General features: G+C 36.3%; 1 protein-coding gene across 6 annotated transcripts in view; it reads left to right on the forward strand.

Annotated features, from left to right (window-relative positions):
- Positions 1–20942, forward strand: part of PHF20L1 (PHD finger protein 20 like 1) — a 57227-nt gene that overhangs the window by 16521 nt on the left and 19764 nt on the right. For 3 of the 6 annotated variants that reach the window (XM_064706707.1, XM_064706709.1, XM_064706708.1), the window contains 8 exons: positions 130–261; positions 5006–5088; positions 8836–9088; positions 11097–11282; positions 11488–11694; positions 18652–18870; positions 19067–19123; positions 20359–20463. In XM_064706707.1, coding sequence (XP_064562777.1) covers positions 130–261; positions 5006–5088; positions 8836–9088; positions 11097–11282; positions 11488–11694; positions 18652–18870; positions 19067–19123; positions 20359–20463 — 1242 coding nt within the window. The remainder of the gene's footprint in view (positions 1–129; positions 262–5005; positions 5089–8835; positions 9089–11096; positions 11283–11487; positions 11695–18651; positions 18871–19066; positions 19124–20358; positions 20464–20942) is intronic. The other 3 variants (XM_064706710.1, XM_064706711.1, XM_064706712.1) reach the window with 1 other exon arrangement.

Genomic DNA, 20942 nt, shown 5'->3' on the forward strand with positions numbered 1-20942 from the left:
ATTTTCCTTTTTCATAAACATTTAAAGTTTCTTTACTACCATATTCTATTAGCAGTTCTGAAGTATTCAAGTATTTTGGGTGTTATGCATTTATGAAATGTGAGTTAATGAGGTTTTTCTTGTGTTTAGAAGTAGGATTTCCTGTAGTGGATGTTCCAAAGATGGCCTTTGTGCAGGCAGAGAGCACGTTATCACACAAGAGGAAAAGTAATCTAGGCAACTCATTTCAGGCAAAGAGAGCTCGCCTAAACAAGATCACTGGTAAAAGACTTTTTTTGTTGTTGGCTTTGTTCCTTTTTCATGTAGTGAAATATTCATGCTTGTAAAGAAGGTGCTGAAGTGGATTGCATAAAGCACATTCATGAGGCAGATGGTCAGTGCAGACACTGCTTGTTTAGAATTTTAAAGGAATTCATAAATGGTAAAATCTACCTGGTTCATAAATTGGTCACAGACTGTACTTGGTCTTTTTAGGTTTTTAGTATAGTAACCATCCTGAATTGATGAATTTCTTGAGCATATTTTACCTCTAGCTATACAGTTTTCTTCATTATTGGGTGATTTTGGGTTTATACAACTTCTTAAGAATGTCATGAATTGCATACTACTGTAAATTAAAGCTAGGGTTAGCTGTGGAGAAGCAGAAAATATTTTTTCCCCAAAGTGAAATTGTTGCTAAAAAGTTTTTCATTTAGAAATAAAGATCCCTACAAATTGAAGCTATAAAGATCTGATTTTTTTTTCCAGTGTCTAAGCATTCATTCTCTATCTGTATTGCTCAAAGATATTAATGGAAAACAGGAATGTTACTACAGAATACATTCTATAGAACAGGAAATCAAATAATTTGTCTTATCTTTAAAAGCTGAGAACTGCATTTATTCCAGAATTTAATAGAAATTTACTTACTTGTGAAAAAATTATTTCAATTTATGGTCCTCCAAATAAGAAAGTTGTGTTGCTGGCTTTGGTCCTGTCAGTCTTTAGGACAAAGTCTTATCTGTGCTGGCAAAGTATCAGATGCATTTCAAAAGTTGGGTTGAAGAAAGTTGTGAAGTGTCTGCCTTAACAGAGGAGCCCTTGGACACACTCTAAGATAGAAATTCCTTCCACTCATTATTCTACTCAATAGTATTTCATGTGAAGGCTGGTAAACTTTTCTGTGCTACATATGAGAGGGGCTTTTTTGTTGGGTTTTTTTGGAACTAGATAAAAATTCTTACTTGTTTCTGTAAAACAAAAATAACCTAATTTACTAAACTGCATAGTGAGAGTTTTTTCATACTTGTTTTGGCTTATCCAGCCTTTCATTGGTCTGCAGTGGAGGATGTTTAGTCAGTCTTCTTATGAGAGTGGTTCTGTTTCAGTCTCTCAATCAGTAAAAATAAAATGCTATAAATCACAGAATGGTTTGGTTTGGAAGGGACCTTAAAGTTCACCTACTTCAAACCTTGCTGCAATGAGCAGGGACGCCTTCCACTAGATCTGATTGTTCAAAGCCCCGTCCAGCCTGGCCTTGAAGACTTCCAAGGATTGGGCATCCACAGCTTCCCTGGGCAATCTGTGCCTCACCACCCTCTTAGGAATGAATTTCCTCCTCCTGTCTAATCTAAATTTACTCTCTTCAGGTTTGAATCTATTCCCTTCCCATCACAACATGCCCCTCTAAATTAATGTCCTCCTTCAGCTCTCTTTAGACCCTCTTTAGGCACTGGTCTGTAAGGTCTCCCTGGAGCCTTCTGCAAGCTGTACAATCCCAATTCCCTCAGCCTTTGCTCACAGGAGAGGTGCTGCAGCCCTCTGACCACCTCTGGGTCCCTCCCCTGGACTCACCCTAGCAGGTCCATGTCCTTCCTGTGCAGGGACCCCCGAGCTGGACACGGCAGGGCAGGTGAGGCAGAATCACCTCTCTCACCCTGCTGCCCACAGTGATTTTGATGCAGCCCAGAAGATTGTTGGCAGCTCATGTTCAGCTTTTCATCCAAAAAAGGATGAAAAGGATCTGTTCCTTTTGTACAAAGGAAGCAGTATGTAGAAGAGCCCATCTTCTGCCTCCAGGATTGTTATTCCTGGAAGACTCCTTCTTTGGTTCCAGGTTTTGTTAATGGATGTCAAATTTATCAGCCCCATTTCTCTTTCCTTTCCCATGCTACATACATTTTCATTAAAGTTTCAATTTAATTGCTGCCATGAGCAGTAGTAGAGACTCTAGATGGATATTGGTGGAGCCCTGTTAATTTCTTTCCAATAGCAGTTAGTAGCAATAGATACCAAAACCAGCTGAAAAACCTTTACCTTTAGAAATTATATTTGCCTGTGCTTGTGGATAGATTCTTATTACCTCAGGAGCATTATGAGAATCATACCAGTGACACAGGTTCATACAAACTCAACATGATTTTGAAACCATTGACTCTGTTACCATTTTAAAAACAGTGTGTCTGTCTCCACAAGACATACTTGGCTAGCAGAGGATGTGTTACCTTTCAGTGAAAATGTATTAATCCTTTAACTGCAAGAAGAAATTTGTCTTGCCTTGTAGATACTTCATATATCTGTTCTCAAATTAACACATTTCTGCAGTTCATACCATAGTAAGTCATTTATACCAGTACCTTTTGAAAATGTGGCTGCTAATCCTTGTCACATTTATTTCCTATGCATTAAATACTTGTATATACAATGTATTGTATATCAGTGTACACTTGAATTGTAACATTTTTGTCTCCAGCACCAGAAGCTTTTAGATTTGAGGGAAGACTGGGAATAATGCTGGTGTACCCATTGGAGTGGCTACAAAATAATAAAAGAATTGTAGCTGTTAGGAAAACATATACCAGATTTTATGGCTGTATTGGGGAAATAGTGCAAAACACTATTGCAGGAGGCTGTGTGAAGGGAACTGTTCCCTGGATTTCAGCATTTGATGGAGAAGGGTCTTCTTGTCTGCCACAAGGCCCACAGCTGCATCAGGTGTTCCCTGCTCACCATTCAACAAAACAAAGTTCCTTCCTTTGCCCTTTCTTTTGCTGCTAGCACTGGGAGCAGTTACATTTCCCAAAGGTGAAGAACATCCCCTGCTAAGCACATATTAATGTCATCTTCCAATTAGCTTTTGCCCCTGTTGGAATGTTTGCTTCCATGTCTTCTGGCATGTTGGTACCTAAAACCAGATATAACTACAGTGAGTTTGCAGAACAAAACATTCCTGGTTCATTGTGCCACTCCCTGCTTTTGCTTTCTTAGGTGCTCTTACAGACAGGGTGGTGAGCCTGTAGTCCTGGTTTGCAGTAGCTGGTGAAGATGCTTTGTCCTACAAGCATGGTGCCTGGTTAGAAAAATACTTCATGGTGTAGAGAAAAAGGAAATCATAAGGATTATATAGTGACAGATCTGACTCTGGGTTGATTTACTAGCTTGAATTTCTGAGCAGGAATCATCTAGCTAAAACTAAAAATCAGAGAAAGTGAGAATCACAGAATGGTCTGGGTTGGAAGTGAACCTAAAGGTCATCTAATTCAACATTATCCCCTAGACTGGCTTTCCCTAAGCCCCATCCAGACTGGCCTTGAACTCCCCTAGGGATGGGGCACTCTTCTCTGGGCAACCTGTGCCTTACAGGACCACAAATGCTTCTCATAAACTGTAGCTTGTTTTTCCTTTGTATTTAAAACTCAACTTCACTTTGAAAATGATTTTACACTTTTTTGATAGAAATGCATGATTGCAAAGACAAAGAACACTGCAATTTTTGCAACTTGATTTAAATGTGAATTTAAGTCCATAAAACCTAAATCTTGTATGTAGTCTAATGTAGACTTGAAATCTCACCTGATAATATCATTTTTATCTAATAGGACTTAATTTCGTTTTAATCTAATAGGACTGAGTTTCTGCTTTTCAGTCACCTAGACTAAAGCATAGCTTAATCTAACATAAATAGTAAATGAGATAAACCACTTGGTTTTTATTGTTGAATACTGAAATTTTTTTGTTTTAATGTCTGGAACAGTTCCTGAAAACCCAGGCTTCACTAATTTAAAATTCCTTGGTAATTTTGAACCTTAAATTAATTTTAGCCATATCTAATTTTTATGGAAAGCCATAGCAATTCCCTCTGAATTTGTCAAGTTAATGTTGAGGATTAGAACTCCTCACTCCTAATATTGACATTCCTAGAGATTATAATAGAAATTTGTATTCACATTTGTTTTTTAGGTTTTATCAGTTCTGTATTTTCTTAAAGGTGTAGAACTTGTTCTGTCCCTGCATTGTTAGGCAATTAAAGTTACTGTGTGAGGTACGGCTGAAGCTATTGCCATATTTCACTGACAGAAAGCTTTCTTATATTTGTATTCCCCTTGTGTATAAAGATTTTTTGTAGTAGTGATATGTTACATAAGTTGGTGAATGAAGTTACATATTCTGTCTAATATTTGCTCCCAGTATGGTCATCTTATTGAGGTAATTTGGGAGCTCTTTGTTTGGAAATTGAATCCCTGGTTGTATTATGTCTAAGAAAGGTTTGTATAATTGTTATATAAAGTGTTATAAAATTGTTTGTATAAAGTGTTATAATTAAGAAGTGGTAATACAAATTCTGATGTGACTTTCTCGAAGACTGGAAAGGGGAGAGAGAAAAGTTTTATAAATAATTCTGATTTCAAAAATAACTTATGTATCATTTGTTTGGTTTTAAAGCTCAAGTGCTTGGGCTTTGGAAAAATGGCAAAGCTTCATATTAGAATTGATAATTTGATTTTCTTCTTGTCAGTAAATATGCCAAAGAAATGCTTCCTACGTAAGCATGCCATTGTTGGGATGTCCTTTAACTTTTTGTTTCTTCTAATTCAAAGTGATCAGCTTTGTGTGGAGCCGTTTCAGGAAAGCTCATGTTGTAGATTTGTGCAGTTCATATTTCTTGTCTCAGTATTTTACTTCTTTCTCTAGGAATTCTTGTTGCAAGGTACTTCTAACTAAAAATATCTGCACCTTTTCTCCTAAGGTTTATTGGCATCCAAAGCTGTTGTTGCAGATGGTGCTGAAAAAAAGGAAGGCAACAAAGAAACAGCTCCAGTCCTGGAGCAGGTATGAAATGGTAGAGTTTGATTCTTTTGCAAAGTTCCCACTGGAGTGTGCCATGGAGATATAGTACCTACAGCATAAAAATTTTCCCCTTCAGATATAACAGGGAACTGAAAATTTATCTTATGTTTACATTTCTGGCAGAGCCAGAAGTATGGAATTTAATTGTCTCTTAACACAATATTAACTTGAATTTCAATAATGAGCTTTTGTGTTAGAAAACTAACAGAAAACAAAATAAAGTCTCCGTGCAACAAATACGAGGAGACCAGTGTCCCAAGGTCCAGTTTTATAGCTGGAATGATGACTGGCTTAGAAACAGGCCCTTACACAAATTTGATTTGTGTTTGAAACAGGGTTTTTGACATCACTTAGAACTTCTTTTAAAAGAAGTTTCTTTTATATTGTAAGAATTTGGTGTTGTAGGCTTGTATGTGTTTTATGAACTGCTCAATGAGCCATACATTTTGCAAGAGTGTGTATTTTAATAAATACAAAAAAGAAACTTTTAAATAATGTTAAGGGTCTGATTTTTAAACCTGCTTATTGGCAGGATCTGGAGGCTGCCATTTTGTCTTTGGCTTATTGCACTGTGTTCAGGCATTGCTTGACTCCGAGTTGTGCATTATCTTGCATTTTAAAAGGGCTGAATGCCTGAGCATGGTAAAGCAAGCTAAGGATAAACAGTAGTCTTGATTCAGGACATCTTTGTTTTGCAATTATTTAAATCAGAGCCTTAATGTATCTTTAATACAGCTTTTTTGTATGCATTTTAATTCTTTAACAGCAGCATTTGAACAAAGTAGCCTTGCTGCCTGCAATTCTTTAATGAGCACTTCTGTTCTTTAGCCCCGGCACACTCTTTGAACAGTCCCTACCCCAAACCTGATTTGATATTTTGGTTGTACTGGTTCTTTAGAGCTGATATATTAATTGCATTGCTCTGGTTTTTCCATTGATGCTGCATTGGATGAGAGTCAATGGAACCTGATTTTCTGTTTTTGATGCTGTCACTGTCAGGGCTGGTGGAGCCGCTGTGGTGCCGATGCATTGACCGATATTTTGCATAAAGGTTTACAGTGTACTGACATGACATTCCATTTCTCAAATTTTTGCATATTAAAGATGCTATGATTTTCTTGCTACTGTGTGTGATATTTTCAATGTGCAAAAAACTGTGAAATGGCTTACAGCATGTTGTTTTTGGGAGAATCATTACAATGTAAATCTTGCCATGCAGAATCCCATTGCGGTGAATGGGACTTTGTGGTTTACATAGACTGTGTATGCAACAGTATAAACTGCAGTGCATATTTACTATAACCTTTTTGTTATTTCTCAGACTTAGTAACTCGGCTGTTCCTGTTTTATTGATCAGCTATAAAAAACAAGATGTCTCTGTCATTGTTTACATGCTAATGGTCTGAAAAACCTCATTTTTTTTGGAAATAATAGTTAAGCTCTTTTAAAGAGGCATCTAAAATCCCAAATTGTCCTATTCTTTTGTGTATAACTAAAACCAGAAACCTCACAAACATTTAAATGATTGACTGTGGGGAGGATGTTTTTTGAGCTTAAAGCTTTTTTCCCCGAGTTCCTGTGCAAAGTGAAATTAAAATGGCCGAGTTATAACCCTTCCCAAAAGGTTTTCTGATAGTGAAGCTGACATTCCTTAGAGGCTTTGTCTGCTACTGCTATAAAATTGAATGGATAAAATATCTTGTAGGCTTTTTTGATAATGTAATGCAGAATATGGTAGAAATATTCAGGCCAATAGCCGAAAACTGACTCTGTTGATGCAAGTTTTTGTTTATATTTATTCATTTTTAGTTTACAGTTGTCTTAAACCCAAAACCTCAGACAATTAGTTGCAGATACGGTAGTTTATTTAATTGTATTAGGGTATGTCATGTTATATTTCCTTTTGACCAAGACCTGAGTAGATGGATAACATTAATTCATTAAGGTTTTTAATGTTAATTTGTCCTGTTAAGAGGTTAAGCACCTTATCAAAATCTTAATTTAATTTTTTTAATCTTGTTTAAATAACTTTGTAATTTGAAAGTAATGGATGCTGTAGTATGTCTTTCACATCTGTGAAGATGAACAATAAAATTGTTTATTTACAAGTTACGACTCTAATTAATTTCTGGTAATACCTCTCATAACCAGCATAGGTATTCTCTACAATTCATGGAATATTTTATTTAAATGAATAAACTGCACTTAGTATGTGTGTAATGGAGTTATGCAAGGTAGAACTGATGTCTGCTGAATGGGATGTTTTGCACTGCATCTTTACAGGATACTCCCAGTGAGCCATTCATGTAGCATTCAGGGGCACCCTTTTACAGACATAGAAAGTGCACTTGTGGGGTTTTATTTTACTTTTTTTTTTGTTTTGTTTTCCTCCATTGGAACATGGAAAGTTCTAGTGGAAAATAAAACTGCAATTTATAACAGATCTCAATAATACCCTCAAATCACCATGTTTCTAGTTTGGACAAAGTAGTGCACACGTTCTACAAGTACCTCTCTGCTTTGTTAGTTATGGTTTTATTAGATGCTACTATGCTGTATGATGTAACTGGGATGAGAAGGGAGACAGGCCTAAGAAATTATATTCAGATTTTGCCTTATTAGGCAAGTTGTAACACATGCACAGTTTTGGTAATGTAGGAAGAACTTCCAGGGAAAAATTTCAAGTGCTAATGTCTGTCAATGCATGCTAATGGTCTAAAAATAGTACTGTTTGTGTTAAGAAGGATGAAAATTGAGAATTTGGAAAGATGTGTTATATGTAGACTTCTTTTCCTTCAAAAACTGTTTTAACTCTTCATCTGCCAGTTTTCCCCTGACAGTTAGCAATCTGTCCAACCCTGTGGTGCTAGAAGCTGTGATTTCTTCATGTTTGCACAAACATAGAATGTGGTGAAATCCAGACTCCCAGCACTGAACGGGTTGTGTGAGAGTGTGCTCAGCATTGGAAATTTCTCATTGTTTCAGACATTCCTTAAAGGAGCATTATCAACTTTTTCAGTTTCTCAAAAATACAAATTCCTTGTTAAATATAGTTTTTCCTGAAGAACTGTGTGGGTTTTTTTGTTTGGTTGGTTTTTTTTTTGTTTTTTTAGGGGTTTTTTGCCTCTGGTTGGGGAAATGAGTGTGTAGGGAAAATCTTGGCAACTTTATTTAGAGCCGCAATCCTCCTGAGGAAGGATTGTTTGCTCACAGCAGTGCCAGAGTTCAAGGAGTGTCTGGACAACGCTCCCAGTCACGATTCAGCAGCAGGGCAGCCCTGTGAGGAGCAGGGAGGAGGACTTGGGGATCCTTCTGGGTCCCTTCCAGCCTGAGGTGCTCTGTGATGGTGCATCAGTGTGTGTGTTCTGGCTGGGAACAGATGCTCTCCAGGTTCTGCTTGGAGGCTGCGCTGACAGGGAAGGTGAAAGAGAAAACTAAAAATACTTTCTTTCATTTTTAAATTGGGAATAGAGAAAAAATGTTTCATTTTCAGGTATTTCAAATAGTAAGACTTGAGTATTCTGAATACTGAAAAAAATTGGTAGTGCTCCTTTAAAAAAAGCAAAATAGAATGTGATGCATTTTAAATAGTTTTCATTTGTACTTAAAATACTGTTGCTTTATTATGTGTTTGAGTACTAAAATTGTTTTTAAAAAGATCAAAATAGAATACAAGAACTACAACGAAGAAACTGAAATAAAAGTATCAATTTTTTATTATTTATTCAGGAGATTTCACCTAAACCACAAAGTCAGAAAAAAAATGAAGCTGATATTAGCAGTTCTGCCAACATTCAGAAACCTGCACTGTTATCCTCAACTTTGTCTTCAGGAAAGGCTCGCAGCAAGAAATGCAAACAAGAATCTGGAGATTCTTCCGGGTGTATAAAGCCCCCTAAATCACCACTTTCCCCAGAATTAATACAAGTCGAGGATTTGACGCTGGTCTCTCAGCTTCCTTCTGCTGTGATAAATAAAACTAGTGAGCACAGACATTTTAAAAAAAATTCCGTAACTACTTCTAAGAGATATACAGAAATTTTCTTTGGTTGTAAATGGCTATTGCTTTTAAAAATGAATCTGCTTTAAATAAAATGTCCAAGCGGGAGAATTAGGGGTAGCTCACTATTTAAAAGTCAAGTCACATAATAAGGCATTTGAAATATTCTATCAGAAATAATACATTTAAATACTCTATTGATATTTCTAGAGTCATGGCTTTTAAGGGTTGGCTTTCCCTCTAGCTTAAATCTCCACACTAGCATTAAGAGTGATACAGGAAAAATCAAACCTCCCTTCTGAAAAGGGCCTGATTCATTAAAAATAAAAGACGTACACTTTGGTGTGGACCTTTCCTCCTCTGAGAACCTTCACCTTCAGCAGGCTGATGTTCTGTACCTCTTGGCTGTGGCATTCGTCACCTTATGTGATATTTCCTCCAAACATGATGTGAAAGAGAAGATGGGTTCAAGATCTGTGATGGAGAAATGTTAAAAATTGTGTTTCCTTGTCTCAGAAAAATTCCATGGGTGTTCAGCTTCTTAACCTGTGTAACTGATTTGCCAAGCACGAAAATGCTGTTTATCAGAAGAATAGGGAAAGCTTTATGCTGCATGCTTGAATATGCTATTTTTTGTGAATATTAAGGTATTTCTGTGATTTTTTTTGAGATTACATTAGGTTTTTAGTCTTGCTTAGTGCCAGATTCTTTGCATAAAGAATATTAAATGCTGAGCCCAAAGGTTAACATATACGGAGGTTTCAGTAAGTTAAAAGCTACATTTTTTTTTCACTTGAGTATAGAGATTGAGGATGGAAGACTCAGCCTGCATCATGTGTTCCCCTCAACCTTGATTTTGTATTTTCACTTATGAGATAAGTTTCTTTTTAATCTTTGCTCTTAGATAACTTTAAATGAGTGGCAGAGGGAGGAGTGCAAATTCAGCCTTCTTTATTCAGGACACATTGGTAAAAATTGTATTTTGTCCCCACAAAATGTTAACAATCATCTATATTGTAATACGCCTTCCATCCCCACCCCTAGAGCAATGGTAAGTAGCTTTCCTGAAGCATGCTTTTATTTTGGATTAAGTTGGATTTCTCTATAGCAATATTTTTTTAAAAACAGCTCATTTCAAACTTGGTTACTTAGTAGCTTGAATCTTAGTGTTAGTGTTGTCTTTAATCTTTGGCTTCCAACTTTTTTCTACCTCTAGTGGAAAGTTAGTTTTGCTGTGTCTTAATTTTTAAATCTGTATATCTGACTCTAAAAACTGCTTACGAAAAGGAGAGAGTGTAATAGTAACTCAAATGATTTTCTAAGGCAAATTTTTGTGAAACTGGGTAATATTGAAGAGAGGTAGGGGAATGTGGGTTTTTTGTTTTTAATGAATCAGGCCTATATTAACCTATATCTCCTCCTCCCCCATTTGTTTGGGTTTTTTTAAGTATAAAGTTCTGGAGCCTTTTTACTGTGCCACACATCTGCAGTGTGTGTTACAGTTTTTCAGTTGGGGTATTGATATCAGGTTATCAGAAGGCAAGAGGTGGGATATAAAATTAAACACTGTTTTCAATCTTTTTTTAAGTTGTATGTTAATACTATCCATGACTTTTTAGATCTTTAACTGTAATAATTTGTTATGTTTATTGTTAAATCCTATTGCGCCCCTTCCATTATAAGTAACCTGCTGCCTGGGTTTTATGGGGAGGGTTGCTTACTGTAAATACACAAAACAACAACCTTTACAGTGGGGAGGTAGGTACCCTAGTAATTTATAATAAGCAAAACCCAGAATCATGTCTTGAGCATAAATCTTAATTTGCTCCTGGTAGTCACAGTTCTGTAATTACTTATACCAGTTTGGCTGTGATTACCAGCTTTGCAAATAAGAGCTATTAATAGCACTCCCCATCTTTAGCTCTCAAATGCTGCGGTAAGATGATGGTGTATCTCTCTGCTTCATGAACATTGAAAGATCTCTTTTTAGGTCCATCACAGCCAGTGAATTCCCCTAGATCCTACAAACATAGCCAACGGAGAAGAAGATCACAGCGTTTAGCCACTTGCTCCTTGCCTGATGATTCTGTAGAAAAAGTTTCTTCACCCTCTTCGGTTACTGATGGAAAAGTGTTCTCCATCAGTGGTCAAAACCAACAGTCATCAAAATTGGAGGGTAATGTATCTAATCTAATAAAGAACTGCCCAAGAGAAATTGAATCATAAAAGTTAGACCTTTCATGGTTTTCAACTAATGGGATGTTTTGAACTGCTGTAGCTAAAGCTGTTTGCTGTTCCTATGTTATGTAACGCTGCAAACCAGACTGTTAATTGTTGGACCCATGTGTCTTTTTTAATATGACATTTTTTCTTTTGTGTAGTACCTGATGTTGCTCATGTGTCACTTGAGAAGCGTGGACCATGTCTCCCTCTTGATTTAAGCCGTAGTTCGGAGGTTACAGCACCATTATCTGCAGAATCCACTTTCCGCAATGAATATTCCAGTAAAGACAAGGAAGATATTCAGATGATTGCATATCTTCCTTCCAAAGCAGTAACTGATGGAAGAGTAGCTACAACAGCGTCAGGTAAAGAGATTCGGTATACAACCAGAGAGATTTATAGCTGTAGGGTTAAAATATGTGTGTATTCAGTCCCACAGAAGGAGGGGATGCTTTTTATTTTCTTTTCTGCGCACTCAAAAACCTGCCTCTCTTCTGGACTCCACTCATCTGCATATTCTTTGTCTTCACTGGCTTAGAGCTGCTTTGGCACTTCTAACACGATTTAAGGAGAATGTGAGACTGTGGAATGTAGTGAGCAGTATCTCAAAAATATTTTTGCTATAGCTAAGAGTTGTAAAAATAATTAACGAAGTGAAGTCTTTACTAACGTACTAATTTGTGGCTTCAGCTTTAAAGCAGTGGTGTTCTCAAAGACAGTCAGCATTCTTCTGCTTCGTGTCTCTTTGCCATGGAAATTCTGTCCTTCACTTGCTACAAAATGTTACTTAGAAATATTTCTGAAAAATCCTCGAAAACTTTTATATAGTTTTGGTCACCCTCAGCACAGCCCAGTGCTGCAGCTCTGGGCTGCCTCTCCCATTTAAGAGTTTACTGACTACTGTGGTTGACATGAAGCGCTTGGATAGAGGTAACCAAGAGATTGGGGGAAGGATTTACACAGTGCTTTGCAGACCCTAAGAGTGGGATGTTTTCATCCACTGTATGCTAGGTATTCATATAATTTTTTTATAAGACTTGTATGTGGTTTTCGTACCATTTTTAACGGGCTTCCAATAAAGAATTCTTTTAAAGCCTTTTTTTATTTTGTTCAGAAAAGTAAGAAGAGGGGGAAAAAAATCAAATTATTATATTATGCTCGGAAAGTTTTTGATAAATGTGATTGGTAGTAAGGGAGGACAGCATGACCTTAAAAGATAGTTATGACAGTTAAACTATATCTTGGTCTATTAGTCTATGAATCTCTTAAACTGATTTGTCAAAATAAGGCTTATGGGTATCTCTAGTGAGCCACCATTTAAGCTTTTTGAAATATTAAAATACTACTTAATTACTTGAATGAAACAATGTGACAGTCTTCATTTGCCCTTGATAGATGGCATAGCAGCAGAATTACAGATTCCTGGGAAAATTACTTCTATAAAAGTCCTTTTTATGTCATGTCTTGTGCCACTAAGAGAAGTGCTTTTGGGAGTTTTGTATTTGCCTACTCATTGAACGGGATCATAAAAGAAATCAACAGCTTCCAATAGCCATCTGTTTCCTGTTTGGTAAAACTCATTTCAGTTACTAGAAATTTAACTTCTGGCTTTTCTGATATATTTTCTAGCTCATTTTATGTCTAGTTCGTAATGCTGGGAGTTGTCTGTTCTGTCAAGGGCCTGGCTGGGGGCAGAGTGATCTGGTTCTAAACCCAGCACTCAGGAGTGCACTTGGGACATGTTTGTTGAGCTGGGTCTGGTCTTGGCCACAGGTGAAGCAATAAAAGAAAGATTAAATTTCATTTAGAGCCACCTTTATTTAATGACTCAGAATTATGTGACATGTCCACACGATTTGTGTCAGGGAAGATTTCCAGGATAAAATTGTCTGCTGTTATTGCTTGAGGCCATAGTGTGAAGCTGGAAGTGCTTGCAACCTCTACCAAAAGATAGAGTTTATACTGTATATAAGCTTAGTAAGCCTTTTTTCTTGTCTATATGATTTTAAGATCTCTAAAGAAACTGACTTGCCAACTACATTTCTTGTCTCATGAGTTTTGCCTTCCAGGATCTTGTGTTTTGTTCTTAATTTTCATGTATTACAGTTTTCCATCATGCAATAAATGGAACTGTGTCTTGAGCTTTCATACTGACTTTTTATCTAAATGTTAGAAGTTTTCAGTAAGTTGCAGTACGTAGCCCAAAAGCTTCTTGAATAGCAACTTTTTGGCCTGAGAGACTAAACTAAGCTGTTTGATATCTTTAATTCACAGATTTCATCACAGGTTTTGGAGCTATCTGCCTCTGTCAGTGGCATCACTAGGACTCTATAAGTAGAATTCATATGTTTGGGGTTCATCCCAGTCTTCTAACTCTGGTGGAACATATTTATCCTCATAATCTTAGAAGAAAAAGAAAAATGTAAATTTAAAGTTCAGGTTTGAAACTTCTGGAATTAGTCTACACTACTGAATAAATTGGTTGTGTTCTCTGCTTTAGAAGGCATCATTTTGCCTTTGAAATAGCACAGGTTCTTAAGTCACATTCCTTAAGCACACGTAATTGCACCGAATGCTTGCATGCTTCAGGAAAATAAATAGGATCCACTCTATTTATCAGTACTTTGTTCATTATCTGTTTAAACACTAGCAAGCAAATAGATACAGGAGAGGTGCCCAAAGCTTTCCTTTCTTATTCCTGTCAATTCTTGAAATAATTGAGAAATTTGCATTATGCAGGAACATCTACCTAAGTGCAGTTTAATACACTGCATTGTTTAAATGTATGCATTGTGACCCTATCCATTACAAATTGAGAACTCTGGTGTAAAATCCAAACTATTCTGTAATTGTGTTTTCTCGATCTGAAAGAACCATTATAAATCTGCATCTGTTTACGGTATTTCTGCTGCTAAGATTTTATTAACACAGCCTGGACATATTTGGAGTTCTAGATTTTGACATCACTGCAGATTCTGTTAAGTGCACTTAAGTTAGACCTGCTGTCTTTGTAACCATTGAAGTAGATAACTGTGAATAGTTTGAGATGCCTCACAATGGTGTTTAGCCTGGAACAGCCTGGTCTGATCCCTGACCTTTCTGTAGCAGAGCTGAGCTGGTTTAAGCCCTGAGAATTGTGATGTTGCACACTGTGATTTCTGATGGAGGCTATCAGTTGAGTCAATTGAAAAAATGATTTGGTGTTGTTAAAAATTATGCATTTTAGTGACTTTATTCAGAAGGTACTGACATGTGTTTTCAGAGGAGAGAGACTAGGTGCACTGAAGTGCAGATGCATAAATGGCAACTCACAGTATTAGCACATAGATTTCAAAATCATTGCTCAAAATTAACAACTTAACATTTTGTAGAGACAAAACAAAAGTTCTATGATAATTCCTTCAATCCAAAGGCTCCATGGAAGTACTTTGCACTTTGGTGGACGCCTGCACACTGCCATTAGTTATTGAACGTAGGTACTGCTTTACTAAACTATTGTGAAGTCCTGCTTGTGATCACCTGATACTGCACACACATGACTGAAAATCTCTGCTTTCATTTGCTAAATTACTTAAAATGCAGATAACTGGCATTTGATCACTTTAGCATTTCAGAGATTTTAAATCTACAGTCAATCAGAATACTTGCGAAGCACAGTAATTTTGCCATTATGAATATATGAAGTTCAGGTCTTTCTGTAGTTGTGCTTCTCTTTAAATTTGTGATCTTTTCTCTTGGCTTCTGTAACCCTGCACCATTTATGTTACCTTAACTGTTAAATATTGAGCAAACATAATTTCAGCAAGCAATCTGGGTTTTGAAGTTTAAGTAAAGGGAAAATATTGTTACACTTTCTAATCTAACAATACAATATTTGTAATGCTGATATAACAATATTATCACTAGCTGTTATTTTCTGTTCTAACACCAGTAGATGATTTTGCTGGTAGGGTAACATTAGGTTAACTATATGGAGAAATTTGAATTTAAGACTAAAAGAAAAAAAATATTGCATGCTTTTATATAATTTCATTGGTAACAGTTTACTGCAGCAGAAACAAGAAACAGCTGATGTCCAAAATTTTTGGAAAATGAGATTGATCACTTTTTAAAAACTCTTGCCAGTGTTTCTGGTTTACCTTGCTTTCAAGAGGGATGAACTATTGTTCATCTTGTTACTCTCTCATGTTACTTTGTGGTTGTTTGTTTTATATCAACCATCTATTAACAATAAATTTACTCCCTAATTTGAACCCCTGCCATTCTGATATCTGCCCTGAAGTTCCCAGTTTGATCTGGTCATGAGGCAGGCAAGAACTGTTTTATCAGCTTATCCTTCCTAAAGACATCATTTTGGGCAGGCTCCAGTGTTAATCTGTGGTATGCAATTAAAAGTCTGTTTAGGTATAAAATTTATCCTATGCCCTGGAAATTCAAAGCACTAAATTAAACATGACCAGCACGATTGATATTTCTATTGCAATATGATTTTGGTTGTTTATTAATGCAGATAATGATATTTATGATACTATTTTAAACATGGGAAGCCGTGAAATAGAGTATCAGTCAACAAAATAAATTGCTTCAGATTGCTACAATTCATTTGAGCTTGATGAATTGCAATAAGCAGTACCCCTGCAAGCCCAGCTGTGCTGTTTTACTTGTGGCACAACATCCTGCCCTTGCATGAGGGGGCTTGTGTCACTTCTCTGTTCTGTAACAGGAGAAGTAGAACTGGAAGCATGTTACTAAACTGGACTGGGAATGCTGTGCTTTGCATTTCTTTTTAATCTGAAATTAGACTTCTAGTGATAAAATTGATTCTGGAATGGTGACAAAATCAGTAGTTTACCAAGTCTAATCTCTGGTCGTCTTTCTCTGTGCCGAGTGTTAACTGCAGAGCTCCCACTCTCACTGTGTGGGAGGTGGCTGGCTAGACTCCTTAAGAGAAATAAATTGCAATTAAAAGTAGCAGTTAAAAATTAAAAAGGTAGGAACTTATATTTCCTGATTGTATTTGTTACTTGCCCTCTGACTGACCACCTTGTCCAGTTTTGTGGTTATGTGTAAGGCATAGTGATTGCACAGTTGAAAAGCAGACTTTGCAAGCTTTCACACTTTATGTAGTATTTGAGAATTTAAGATTCTCTATCTAAAATTATTTACAATGAAGAAAAGTAAAAGCCAGGAATAACATTGCAATGTATACAGGCATAATAGCAGTTTCTGTTTTTAAGTTACTGTAGAAGGGCAGTTTGGGGAGTTCTGACAGTAAGATGGGAATTTGCTTGACTGGAGAGATTTCTGCCCAGTATAAGTGTTCCCTCAAGCAGTTACTGATCACTTTGTCAGATGTGCTTGTGTTGAAAATTATTGAGATACCGAAATTTGTTGTGTTGTGACTGTTGGTATTAAATTACATTTGGATGTCAGGTCAGGATTTCTTCTCAATAATAAAGTTTAAATACTAATTCAGCTAACATTGAGACTAAATTTCTCTTGAGATTGTTTGGATGGAATGTTCTCACATCTTTTCATCAAAATGGCAGTGACCTAAATGAATTAGGTGCATTTGGGTGATCCTTTTGAGCTCTTTTTAGAAATGAGACAAGACGTTGATAGCATGATGATGTGGGAAAGTGTCACTTTTTGCTTTTACTAATGTGCTAAAATATACTTATTGCTCTACAGATGGCAGAGCAGTTCAGTCCTGTAACAGAGACAAATGGTAATTAGGAAACCTAAGAAAGGAATAATTTTGATAGTGTTTTGTGTCAGTGATAAGTATTCCAGTAAGCCAAAAGAAATACAGACATAGGCAAGAGCCTGAATCAGTGTTTAAAGGAGTGTGGTCTTAGGTGAGTGGAAAGACTCAGGTGACCCCAGGTGTGGCTGTGCAGCTCGTGCTGTGTGGCAGGAGCCAGCACACAGAGCTGAGCAGCTGCTGCTGCCTGGGTTACACAGCCCAGAGCTGTCCTGCAGCTGGGGACACCTGGCATTGAAAAGTGCTGTGTGCTGTGGGAGGTGATGCACCAATTTCCGTTGTTCTTGCTGGCCTTTCAGCTTTCCAGCTAGTGGCATTGTGGTGCTGTCCCCAGGAAGGCTCAGCAGTGGGAGCAGGTGTTGTGTGAGCTGTGTTCTATCCCAGTAGATTTGTGTTGGTCTGTCCCTGTTGGGAAGGCTTGATGTGTTCTTGCCTTTTCCTCAGAATCTTTCTATGACTGACAAATTTACTAAATTATCTTAATGCTGCTTATTTAATGCATTCCAAATCAGCTCCATATTTTGTCTTGTTGAATATCTTGGCCAATAGCTGGTATTTTTCAGGACTTTTGTTGTTTTACATGCTTATGCTTTTGTTGGGCTCTTCTGTTGAGAGACACCAAAGGTAACTGGTGCCTCCAGGATTTTACATCTGGCACAGAAAAACCTGAGCCCTTTGTGAATTCACAGAACTGCAGTTTTGTACAATATGTCCTTGGCATGGTCCTAAAATGGACCAAGGGTCTGATGAAAATTAGACTTTCCTGATTATATTTTGATGAATCTTGAAGCTCTAGCAATATTTAGGGGCACAGAAGTTTGAATTACTTCAATAATATTCTTTATAAAAATTTTTTATTCTAGTTTGATTATTTTAAAATGATTATAAATATTAGCAGTGAAAATTGCAATTTCAGTTTTGTTTTGTTCACAGTTTATTACTTCCTAACTTACATCAGATAAAGAGCTAAAATAACTAAATATTTCACTGAATATACTTTTCTAAATAATACAAGATGAGAATTGTCAGTATCTGATGCCAAATTCTGACAAGTCATGGTACTTTTACATGTTATTTAAATGTGGATTAATGAAAGAAAGTGAATTATTTAGATATTGTTAAAATCGATGAAAAATTCAATGAGCAGAATTGTTTTATACATAGGGACTACAAATATTGTACCAGAGCCTAATTTCTTTGTTAACATAACGGAGCATTAAGTTAAATGATACTGACAGTGTCAGCACCTTTAACTATTACTCTTGTCATGGGTTCCTATTACAGTGAAAAAAAAGGAAACAAAAAGTCGTAAAAGTGTCAGCAAAAGTACCTTTTAACCAGTACAAATATTTTAAAAGAGAATGCAAATTCCAAAATATAGGAAGAAATCTTCTGTGGCATGTATTGTCTTGTATGTAAGACTAAGATCTAGGCATTCATGTGCAGTAATGACCTGTTGAATGTGTATGAGCAACATTGACATTTCAGTGATCTGACCCAGCCCTGGCTGGCTGCAATCCTTCTGGGATGCCCAGTAAATCCATCTTCTTGTTTTCAGCACCCTCGTCCCATGTACATGCCTTGCATCTGGAAATGCCTTTAACCAATAGTCTCAAGTTACCCAAAGGGAATAGTAAAAAAAAGAGGTCTTCCACATCAGTGAGCTCTGAAGGGACAGAGATACAGTGCTCTGTGCCCATAAAGGAGAAATGTTTTGAGAGTCTGAAGGAGAAAATATTAAAGAACGTGATTGAGAAGGACAAGCATTCAGAAGTTGGTAAACTACAACACTTTTTGTTTCCAGTGCTTTAGACAATATAAATAATTGTAAAATGACATTAAAAATAATTGTTTTGTCTGTATGTTTCTTAATATTGTGTGCTGTGACGATTTTCTACAGTCTAATGACTTTTACAAGAAATTAGGTCATCAGCCAGACAATGGCCTTATGTGTTACATTCTTCAATTTGCAGGTGCAGCTAGAATGGAAAGGAAAGGAAAACTGGAAGAGAAAAGTTCTTCAGCATATGGTAGGTAGAAAGCAATATTATTTTTACAAAAAAAATTAAAATTCTCTAACACTTCCTGTCTCTGAAGAGCATATGTAAAAACATAAAATCTTTCCTGGGCCCAACTGCAGTTTTTGTTTGTTTAAGTCCTAAAAAGAATGTTATGCATATGACAGGTCTATAACAGAAGAATAATTTATAAGATAAAATGAAAGTGTCCATAGCAAGGAGTTTGAAGGATCCTAAAGTATCTATGAAAGGCCCACTGCCTTTGGTTTTTCATTTGGGGTTTTTCTTAGTGGAATTAGTAATACTGGCTACTTCATTGTACTGTCAGATTTGAGATGAGAACAACAAACAAGGGTTACTGGCAAAACATTTGGCAATTCGTGAAATAAAATACAGATTAAAAGGACTCTGTTTTTATCTGTGTTCAAAATAAAATAAGTTATTAAGGACTGGCAAAAATTGAGAAGTGATTCTACTTTGTTTTTCCAGGAGGTAAAAGCTTTGTCTCTGTTCCCCAAGAAGATAAGAATGCTCCAGTTTGTGTGCAGGAAACAATCCTGGGTTTCAGGCTTATTTTTTGTAACAAGCTAATTTCCTTGTTCTTTTTCTCCCTGCTGATAACTTAAAAAGTTATTGTGGAGTGAAAATTGGGATGTATTTTGTCTAGGGAGAATTAACAGGATGAAAAAAAATCTTTCAAAGTGCTTGTCCTTGTATATACCAGCAGTGGTTAAAAGTGAACTGCAGCATAAAAAATGTGTCAAATTCGAGTCAGAATCAGTTTTCTGTGAGGATGCCACTGTATAGTGCAGAGTGCTGACAGCAGCACTCTAATACTGAAATTTCTTTCAAATGTCTTTCTGTAGGCCTAATATGTGTTTCTAGGACAATGTAACCTTTGTAATTGGGAATTTTGCCCTTGTGAAAGCTTTATCTCTTGCCCAAATGTTTTTGTTATGAACTGTAAGTAAAATAGAAGCTATAAGCTATTTATGTGATGTTACATATTTTGTGTACTTTGCTGTATTTTTTCTTCCTTAATATCTTACTTGGAAATACTTAAATGATAAAATATTATTTGTCAAATGAGATTCTTTGAACTATTTTACCAGCAATTAATAAGAGGTTTGTCCAAGACATCAAGTAAATTAACTGAATCATTTTGATCTGCCTAGACAACTAGAGCGCTTGATTTTGAATGCCTTGTTTAGGCTAAACTGCTTTAAATAGTTTAATTTTTATTTCAGGTAAAAGGAAAGAAAAAGAAAAGGAGAAAAAGGAAAAGAAGGAAAAAGATCATAAACCAAAACAGAAAAAGAAGAAGAAAAAAAAGAAGAAATCAAAACAGCATGGTATGTCAATTTATATGTTTTTAACGTAAGTAAAACCACCCAGTGTATTTCTATCATTAGATAGCAAAATTTGTAAACAATATGAATGTAAAATTTTAGAAATGTTCCAAGAGTAATTTTTAGCCTTAAATATGAAAAGGACACTTGGGATTTCTTTTTTTTTCTTGAATTTATAGCCTGCCTCTCTCCATGTGATAGACACACATGTTTCACAGAGGTTTTTTCCTTCTTCAGAAAGATATGCTTGTTGTTTTCTTCTCTTTAAATTCTTCTTTTAAAGCTCTGTAGACATGTCATACCTATTTTGCTTGGACAGTAAAATCATTCTAGTGTCAAGGTTGTTGCTACATTTCAGTGGTTTGCTGTATGCAATGCACCCCCTCTTTAACAGTTAACCCTTCTCAGCTGAGGCTGGTGTCTCTGTTATAACAGCCTTGTCTGTTGCCTTGACCAGTGGGGATTATATTTTGTGGGTTATG

Source organism: Zonotrichia leucophrys, chromosome 2 (assembly GCF_028769735.1).
Source record: "Zonotrichia leucophrys gambelii isolate GWCS_2022_RI chromosome 2, RI_Zleu_2.0, whole genome shotgun sequence".
Taxonomy (NCBI): Eukaryota; Metazoa; Chordata; class Aves; order Passeriformes; family Passerellidae; genus Zonotrichia; species Zonotrichia leucophrys.